The sequence below is a fragment of the Aspergillus ochraceoroseus genome, assembly GCF_002846915.1.
Source record: "Aspergillus ochraceoroseus IBT 24754 chromosome Unknown P175scaffold_5, whole genome shotgun sequence".
Lineage (NCBI taxonomy): Eukaryota > Fungi > Ascomycota > Eurotiomycetes > Eurotiales > Aspergillaceae > Aspergillus > Aspergillus ochraceoroseus.
The window spans coordinates 676569-687306 of NW_024468480.1; the positions used below are offsets into that span (position 1 = coordinate 676569).

The 10738-nt window shown below is 22.3% G+C and overlaps 2 protein-coding genes across 2 annotated transcripts; both read right to left on the minus strand.

Annotated features, from left to right (window-relative positions):
• Positions 1 to 1047: 1047 nt before the first annotated feature.
• P175DRAFT_0439331 (YbhB/YbcL family Raf kinase inhibitor-like protein) lies at positions 1048 to 1644 on the minus strand (the record flags this gene model as incomplete). The annotated part of the gene is made up of 2 exons (XM_040893956.1): positions 1048 to 1445; positions 1524 to 1644. 2 exons carry the CDS (start codon positions 1642 to 1644, stop codon positions 1048 to 1050), a joined length of 519 nt encoding a protein of 172 aa, XP_040751321.1.
• Positions 1645 to 2113: 469 nt separating this feature from the next.
• Positions 2114 to 2492, minus strand: P175DRAFT_0558125 (uncharacterized protein; the record flags this gene model as incomplete). Its single annotated transcript, XM_040900819.1, has 2 exons — positions 2114 to 2398; positions 2454 to 2492. The coding sequence occupies 2 exons, from the start codon at positions 2490 to 2492 to the stop codon at positions 2114 to 2116; spliced, it is 324 nt and encodes a 107-aa protein (XP_040751322.1).
• Between the last annotated feature and the right edge of the window lie 8246 nt (positions 2493 to 10738).

The window sequence follows — 10738 nt, forward strand, 5'->3', positions numbered from 1 at the left end:
AAGAACCAGATAAGTTACTTGAAATAAAGTAACTTCTGGAATAGAATTAAACAGGATTACTATAGGATAGAGTGGTTGGATACCAGGGAACAATAACCCTAACGTCTCGAGATGATTCCCGCATCCCTCCTTGATGTAAAGTGTCAAACCAGCAGAATCACTATGTCTCAATGTATTGATCTCTTTATCTACCAAAACAAGTATACTATACTTACAGTATAAGCAAGTGTGGAGGTGAGTGGGTCCGCAGTGACTCTAACCCGGCAATAACCCTTCATCTAGCTGGTGACAGGGGAAAAGTTTCATCTTACGGCTGGCAGGAACAGAGTATATAGCAGGGCTCCGAAGTTGTAGAGGAGATATCCAAGATATCCTGCCAACAGACCCTATCAACTTTGATCCCTTAGGGTTGACTGGATCACACCCTAGAAGTCCTTACGCGCCAGTTCTCTGGAAATAGTCTCACTTCCTTTGTTAATTTTTTAGGTCCAAGTTAAACATGTCTATCATTATCTTAAACCGACACAGACGACGTTTATGATAGGATCATTGTCAATGATGATCTCGAAACGGCATATAAAGAGCTAGAGGAGTTCGTGTACCGACCCGCATCTGCTTGATGCCAGCCGTACTGGTAGTGGCGGCGGCTATATCGTGGATTCATGCAGCCGCAGCTTAGGACCTAAACTTAGAAGCCTAATGTGTGATGCACAAGATAACTCACTGGAAAGAGAAAGAAATGTGTTGGAAGCGACACTCGACAAAAGCACAGCTTTTGATCCCACAATAGTCAAGAAGATCTTGAACGCATAGGGGAGAACATGTTCTAGATAGCATGAGTGTTCAAATTTCCAGTTATCCATTTAGTATGTAATGGGGCAATTAGATCCACTTTTCTTTTTCGCTAGAATTGTTGCCGTAGTCAATTAACTAGAGTTACAACTCGTGCCCTTGAATACAGGAACAACACTCCAGCCCATTTATGGTATCAAGCTAACTGGCGCCAATTAAGTAAATGCCATCCGCGTGTTCGCATTCATTCATGCATCAGTTACTAAGGAAGTAAGTCGCAGCAACAATCTTGCCCAAGCCCGTATCCGTCTCGAACTTATCCAGGTCAAATCTCATCCGATTCAAAATACTAAAGGACCTGCCCCATTTGTTGATGTCGAATCCAGGGCCCTGCTCATAAAGAATGAACAGGTATCGATGAGGTGAACTCCCCGGCGGAGGACCGGCGCCCATATAATTCGCAAGAGCTGGGATGTTGTCCGCGTGCTTCATCTCCCCGTCCACAGTCGCAGTAAGACCTGTCCGGAGCCAGTGCAGAGCAGCGCCGAGGACACTCCAGGAGGGGAAAGGGGGATCAATATCAACACAGACAACGGCATAAGTCACAGTGCTGGAAGAGTTTGGGAAACAGATTTTGGGAGCATTTTGAGTATCTGCATATAATATATATATATATATATATATATTGTTAGTTTGTGCCGTTTACAAAGTAAAATGATTCCCTCACATACGTTTTCTCGGGAGGTATTCCCCCTTGGTAAGCTCTTTTCCATCGACTATCATGCGGAGCACCTTGGACGGATCATTCTCGGTCAATAAGAGGGCCTCTTCGATCGACCTACTTGGCCGCATTCTGTGCAACGCTTGATTTGTTAGGGGGAAGGGGATTGTAGTAGATTCTGGGAGGTGAGGTTTGGCAAGAAGGAAAGGACAAGTAATGAAAGATGTTTTATCTCCATCTGCCATTTGAAGTCGTTTTGGGGGGGGGGGGTTATTGCCGCTACCGAGCCGGTAACGGGAAAGGGCCATTTTATACATATGGTCGTCATCACAGCCTCGCAGAGCCCATGCCGTTAGGAAGGGATTACTGTACTTCAAGGTCTTGATTGCTGATATATCCTGTATTGTAACCCTAATAATACCGTCGAGACGGTCTATTTCTATTATGATGATATTTGGCTGCGCTGCTTACCTATATAGTTCTACTTTCCTTCATTTTAAGCACATACGACCATAGGAAGTGGAAAACAGGGCTTCCCGTCCACTCAGCCGTACTTAAGCCCATTATATTATGCGGCCAATTCTCAATGCGCCCTTAGCTCTAAAATGGCGTTGGTTTTGAACTTAGGGTGAGTGTGGGTGATTTGGGTGAGAAGTTTGGAGACCGGGGTGATAGAGGTGAGAACGGGGTGAGAGTGGGTGAGAACAGGGTGAGAGTGGGTGAGGATAGGGCGAGGATGCTCACCCAGATCACCCACTCTCCCACTTTCACTTGAGTCCGGGCCATAAATATGCGCCCCAGGGCAGCATGTCTGGTCTGCTGTTCTTCTTCTCTTAACACTCGACCATTCGAAAGAAGATGCTCCCAAAGGACTTCCAGAAGAAACTTGATGAAAGAATTACACGTGCTTCATCATGTGGTTTCACCTATGAATACATACCTGCTTTAGGTATGCCACATATTCTTCATGATCACACATTCTTCGCAATTTTTTTAATATTTAAAGCTATATAATAATAATAATACTAGTAATTAAAATAAAAAAACTCTCTAGCTTTTTTAATATATCTTATATTATTAATTCCTATTTAAATTAACTTCTATAAATATAAAGAAAGTAAAGAATTATATACTTTCTTTTTTTACTTTATTAACTTTTTTTACTTATATTTAGTATTCTTTATCTTCTTATCTTTAATTAATTAAATAGTATCATGAATTTTTAGAACCTTATTACTAGATAGACTTTTAATCTAATATTTAGTATAAATCTAGTATTAAGGCTCTTATATAATCCTAATCTTTTAAATTACTTCCTAGATTATTTTTAGCTCTTCTAGCTTCTCTACTTAATATTAAAAAAATTTTAATATATTTTACTTTATTTAGTTAAATACCTTATTAAATTCCTTTATAATTTTTACTTAATTCTTTAGAAGAGCCTTTATTATTACTAGAGAACTATTTTTAATACTAGAGAATAATAATAGTAGTAGAGATAAAGTTTAATAAAGATTAATTAATATATCTAGTATATTTATCTAATTTACTAGTTTTTTAATAATTTTAGTATTATTAACTAGCTAGATATTATATTTTTTAAAGATATCTTAAATAATTTACTATAAAAAGATCTAATTATAGATTAACTAAATAATCTTTAAGAACTCTACTTTTTTATATAGCTTACTGTCATGGCATAGCTGTGTACCTATCTTGCTAAGATTCTGCTTGGACTGTCCGCCTCTACTCATATATTTAAATCATGTTATTCCTGATCCTGATTATAGCTCTTCAAGCTATATCCTTATCCTAATCTAATCCCTACCTATTAGACCTATATATAGATAGCCTGAATATATACCTTATTATTAGCTATACTTATTACTTATCTATTTATTATAATATTATATAGCTCTATCTCTAGATATAGCTATTATTAGTATATTAAAATAATCTAAATTATTCCTAATTATAGATTTAATTAAGGAGTTTATAAATTATATTACTAATAATCTTATTATCTAGATTATTTATTTTAGATTTTATAATAAATATACTAATTTTCTAGAAAAGGAGATATATACTCTCTAAAACTAAGCTAATAAAGCTAGTCTAGAGCTAGCTAAGAAGAAGAGGGTAGTATATAAAATTAATATAAAATAATTATATATAAGTAGGAGACTTAAAAATATCTATTATAAGATATAAAGATATTAGTATATAAGTTATAACTTAAAGAAATAATAGTATAAAATATAGCTATATAATTCTTAAGAATATAGCTTACTATAAAAAAATAATATATAATTTAATATTATTTATATTACTAAATTAAATAGGTATTTATTTTAAAAATAATCCTAATTTTAACTTACTTTATATCTCTAAAGATATAATAGTAGCCTATCTTAATAAAAAATATAGCTAATTTATAATAGAATATAATAATAAACTATATAATATAATAGACTAGGTAATATTCTAAATTATTACTAATATTAGAGATATAAAATAATAATATTTATACCTTAAATATCCAGGACTACAAGTATTAGATTATCTAGTTAAGAATACTAAGGGGGTAAGGATTAAAAAACCTATTATAGTAGAATATAATGCCTGTAGTATAGCTAAAATAAAGTAAAGAATTAACTAAAAGAACTATATTATTATAAAAGAACTAGGTCTATAGTTAGTAATTAACTTTTATAACTTTAAAATAGGGATAGATAATTATTAAGCCCTACTATTAGTTATAAATAGGTAGTTAGATTTTATATAGAATTATTACCTCCTAGACTAATATATAGAGATAATTAAAAATATCTTACTTAATTTATTTACCCTTCTAGAGAGGTAATATAATATTAAATCTTGAGTAATTAAGTTAGATAGTAAGATAAAGGGATAATTAAAAAACTTTATATAATTTAAAGGAGTAAGACTTGATTACTCTACTCTATATATACTAGCCTAAAATAGAGATATAGAATACTTAAGGGGTATAATAAAAGAAAAAATATATATAATAAAATAGAGAATAAAATTACTTGTCATGGCGACCACGTGACATGCAACCACATGCCGAACCACATGCCGAACCACATACCCAGTAATTAAGAGTAATTAGGAGAATAGTAATATTTAAGTTACTTGTACTATACTAGTAACTTAACTAGATAATATAAATAATAATATAATAATTCTTAAAATATTAAGAGGTAAGTACTTTATTTTATTACTTTTAATACCTTTTTACTACCCTTATACTTTATATAGCTTTATTTTCTTTATTAATATTACTTATACCTAAATACCTTACTAGTAAAATACTTATAATTTAAAGTATTTCTTTAATTAAGTAAAGTAATATAATAAGTATAAGAAGGATTACTTATTTCTTTTTCTAAGAAATAGTAGATTTAAATTCTATAAAATTTATAATTATAGTTCTAGAAATTATTATTAAAAAAGATTTAATAATACTAGTAACTCTCTAGTACTAACTTATTAAGTTAATAAAAAATAATAAATTATAATATATAGCTTAATATATAGTATAAGCTATATAAATAAGTAAAGAAAAGATACCTAAATTTAAGTTCTTTAAAATATAAAATTTAAAGAAATTTAATATCTTTTTAAAAGATCTTTAAAATTACTTTAGGTTATAGGAGAAACTTTATAAGAGTAATATAATTAAAATTTATTATATTATAGATTACTTAAAAAATAATATAAAGTAAGTATAATACTTTAAATATAAAGTAAATTTTAAAGAATTTATTTATATAAAGTTTATTAAATTCTTATAAAATTTCTTAGAACTAGAAAAAAATTATAAATAAATAATAGCTTACTAACTTTTATATATAAGATAAGGACTATAATAAAGTATATAAATCTTAATAATCTAGATAGAGGAATTTATCTTAATAATTAAAGCTAATCTTAAAAAATTTCTCTACTAGCTAGCTATTTAAATAGCCTAGCCTAAATTATATAAGGAAATCTAGCAGGATATAATAATATTATAAAGTCTAGCTAAAATTACTAAATTAAGGATAAGATATAAAAAATTTTAGAAATAAAAAAAATAGAAAAGATTAAATAAAATATAATTAAATTAATTTCTAGAATCTTATATATTAAAGAATAATTTAAGAAAAAGAAAAAAAAATAATAATAAAATAATAAATTTTTAACTAAATAAATTTTAGTAAAAAAAGTTAAAGAAAAAGTAATAGAATTATTAAAATTAATAAAAGAAAGGCTAATATTACTAGTATAATTAAATTAATTATATTATAAGAAAATATTCTTAATATAAAGAAGGTATTAAGGGGGTAGGAAAATTAAAAAATTAAGATTAATAATAATTAAATACTTTAGAATTCCTAATACTCTAATAAAATAAAGAAGTACTAGTAGGATTTTTTCTAGCTATTATAGCTATTTTAGTAAATAAGAAATAGATTATAATAAGAATATTTATAAATACTAGAATAAATAAGAATTTTATTTTTTATTATTTCTTAATTAAAGAAGAAATAAACTTTAATAAAATAAAAATAAAATAATTTATATATTTTATTAATAATTTAATAATATTATACTATATAAGATTTTAAATAAAAAATTAAATTATAAATAGTCTTAATAAAATTAAAAAATTTAATATAGAATATTATATAATAAATTTAAAAAAAAAAGAATATTAATTAATTTTAGAGTATAATTAATTAAATCTAGTTAATTTTAATATTTTCTTAGTAGTAAATACCTAGTACTACTAAGAAAAAAAATTAAAAATTAAAATTAAATTACTTAAGTAATTTAAGAGTATAATAAGATAAGGACTTATTATATTAATCTTAAGCTAATTATATAATAATAATAATATAATAAAGGCTCTCCCTAAATATTATAAAGAATAAAAATTAATATTCTTAAAAAAAAAGATAAAAGTACTTCTCTTTAAAAAAATTAATTATAATATATTATTAATTACTAGTATAATATTATTAATAGGCTAGCTATATAATATATTAAAAATAAAGTTAGTAATTTTAAGGAAGTATATTAATTAAATATTAGAAAAAGAATAAATCTAGCTTTTAATAAGTATAATAGGCATGCTAGTACTTTTTATATAAAAGGCTAATAAATTATTATAGTTCTATATAGATTATAGGGGCCTAAATATAATTATTATTAAGAATTAATATTCCCTCCTATAAATTAATAAATTAATAAATTAATTAGTTAAAGCTAAATAATTTATTAAACTAGATTTATAAGATATTTATTATTAGATTTATATTTATTAAGATAATAAATAAAAAATAATATTTTATATAAAATATAAATATTATAAATATCTAATTATATTTTTTAAATTATATAATATTCTAGCTACCTTTTAAGTATATATTAATAAAGTAATAAAGAGAATTCTAGATAAATTTTATATAATATATTTAAATAATATCTTAATCTACTTATAAATAAAGAAAGAATATAAATATTATATTAGTAAAATATTATTATATTTTTAGAAATATAATCTTTATATAAAATTTTTAAAATATAACTTTTATTAGAAAGAAGTATATTTCTTTAACTTTATTATAGGAATTAAAGAAATTTAAATAAATCTTAAGTAAGTATATATTATAGGTAACTAGCTAGAATTATATTTATTCTATAATATTTAAGTATTTCTAGAATTTATAGAATATTTTTAAAAATTTATTTACTAGTATTTTAAAATTACTACCTTATTAAATAATATATTAAAAAAGATAGTAAAGGGGAGAAAGAATAGCTTCTTTAAAATAATAAAGAATAGTTAAAGTATCTTTAAAGTATTAAAGCAAGTATTCTCTAGATCTCTAGTACTATAGTATTTTAACTTAGAATAAAAGATACTTTTAATAATTAATATATTAAATTTTATAATTATAGAAATTTTAATATAATATAATAATATCTAATTTATAAAAATATAATATATTATTTAATAATCTATAGTCTTTTATTTAAAAAAATTAATTAAAATAGAAAGAAGATATAAAACTTATAATTAAAAATTATTAATTATAATAAAATATTTTAAAATATAATATTATTATTTTAAAGATAATTTATATATAATATATATATAAATAAATTATATAAATTTAAAATATTTCTATATTATTAAAACTCTAAATTAATATTAAACTAGATAGATTAAGCTTCTAATAATATATAATTTCTAGATTAAATATTAGTCTAGTAGCCTTAATCTAGCTAATATATCTTTAAGATAAAAGAATTATAAACTTATTTAATAAGATATAGTTAAGGGACTCTTACCTATATTTTAGATAAAGCTAGGAGATTTATAAAATAATTAAAGTAAAAATAAGATAATAATTTTCTAAAAAATCCTAATTATATAATTAAAAAATCTAGAATTTTTAATTTAAAGAATACTAATATAAAGAATAACTAGTAATAAGTAAGTTTATAAAATATTATTAATTATTTTATAAGACTTACTTTAAGAGATATAATATAAAAATATTTATATAAGTTAAATTTAGAGTAATACTAGTAAGAAATATCTAGTATACTAGAGATATACTTAAATAGTAGGAAAATTACCTAAATAAAAAGTAATAAAGTAATTTAGAAATAATATTAAATAAAGATAAATTTATAAGAATAGATAGTATATTAATAGTAATAAATTAATATAATATAATAAAACTATTTATATTTCTTTTAATTAAGTAATATATTAAGAATTATTAAAAATATATTATAATAATCTATATATAGGCTATTTTAATTAAGAAAAGATATTAGATTTTATTAAATAAAAATTTTATTAAAATATTTTATAATATAATATTAAGAAGTATATAAAGAGTTATTTAATTTACTAAAAAATAAAGATATCTAAATAACTTCTACTAGGCTAGCTTATAAAGCTCCTAATACTAGAATATTTTTAGTAAAATCTAATTCTAGACTTTATTATAGGCTTACTATTATTAATATAAAAGGGATATATATATAATACTATTTTAATAATTATAAATTAATATACTAAGAGAGCTAAATACCTTCTAATAATAAGAAATATTAATACTAAAAAGCTAGCTAATATATTTATAAAAAAGATTATACTTAAAATAGGAATATTAAAAAGCTTAGTAAGTAATTATAGCTTATTCTTTACTAGTAAATATTAGATCTAGCTATATTAAGGGCTTTAAGTTAAAGAATAACTAAGTATTATATTCTATCTATAAATAGATAGTTAAATAAAATATTAGAATTAGATATTAGAAATCTATTTAAGGACTTATATTAATTATTAATAAACTAATTAAATAGACTAGCTAAATATAATAGAATTTATATATAATAATATAAAAAATATATTATTAGAAATATTCCCTTATAAAATATAATATAGTTACTAGCTAGTATTACTTAAGCTTATTAATATTAGGGACTCTAGTATAGTTATAATAATAGAAGAATAACTTAACTAATTATAAATAAAATATTATTAGCTAGAAAAGAGTCTATACTATACTATTAAATAATAAATAAAAAACTATAATAGAAAATATTATCTAACTAAATACTATATAAATTAATAAATATTACTATTTATAAAAAATATCTATATATAAAGATCTAGTAAGAAACTAGATATTAAATATAAAGAGTTATTTAAAATAATTAAGATAATAAATTAATAAGTATACTATCTATAATTATCTAGATTATATAGGAAAATCTACCTAGTCTTTTATATATTATTTCTTAAGAAATAAAATATAAAAAATAGTAATTTACTAGTACTACTCTAGCTAGTTATTATTAATAATAAGAAAAAATAAGAAGTAAAATAAATTATTATATAATAAAAGCTATATAGTAAAGATTAATATCTAGTTAAATAAAAAGAATAGCTAATATATAAGAATATTTAATAATTAATAAAAGACTTAAAAAATATATAAGATATTTTAAATAAGTTCTATTATATAAATAAGATATAGATAAGATACTAGTAAAATATTATAAAATAGTAAAATATAAAAATAATAAATTAATAAGATTAAGAAATTAAAAAAATTATAAAAATATATTAATAGTATTACTTTTTTTTTTTTTTTTATTAAATTTTAAGATTTAATAGGAATATATTATAGATATTAAAAAATTTTAAAAAAATAACTTAATTTTATTATATAAAAATAGAAATAATAAAATATTTATACTATAATATTAGTAAATCTTTAATTATTATAATTATTTTAAACCTTTTTATTATTATTCTCTAATTTTATTATACTATCCTTAATATACTATATATTAAGTAGGTAAAATATATTATAATTAATAAATTAAAATAATCTCTTTATCTAGTCTTTAGTCTTAAGATAATAAATAAAAATCTTAGTAATATAAACTTATTAAGTACAGGCTACTATACTTATTACTTTACTAAATATTACCTGAATTTTCCTAAGACTAATCTATATAGGTAAAATAATAAGGAAGTACTTTTTATATAAGCAGGTATATTAAGTATACTACTATCTTAAGTTTAGGTATATATAGGAATAGGCTTTTATAAGATTATTATTTATATATTACTAAGACTTAGTATAATATAGGTAATATAGTATTTATATAATAGTAGCTAGGCTAGTAGAGGTAACTAGAATAGTTAGAGTAACTAGAGTTACTATAGTAAAAGAAATAAAAAGAGAGATAATAGAAGTTATTATAATATTAAAAATAATTATAGAAGATAAAGGAGATATAATTTTACTAGATAATAAAATAATAATAATAGAAATTATAAGAAATATATTAGTAATAATAAAAATTATAAGTACTATAATTAATATAAATATAAGAGGATTTATTATAAAAGTTTATAAATAATTAATATAATAGATTTATATTATTAGAATAAAGGTACTTATAAAAAAAGAAATAATAATAGCTAAATAAGCTCTTTTTTATAAAGATATAGCTAGTATAATACTTAATAAAAAATACTTTAAAGGAGCTATAAAATCTATAATATAATTAATTATTATTATAATATCTAAATAATAATAATCTATCTAGTATAATATATTAACTTATTAGAAGGAACTTTTTAAAATATAGATTAAATTAAAAGAAATATATATAAAAGAA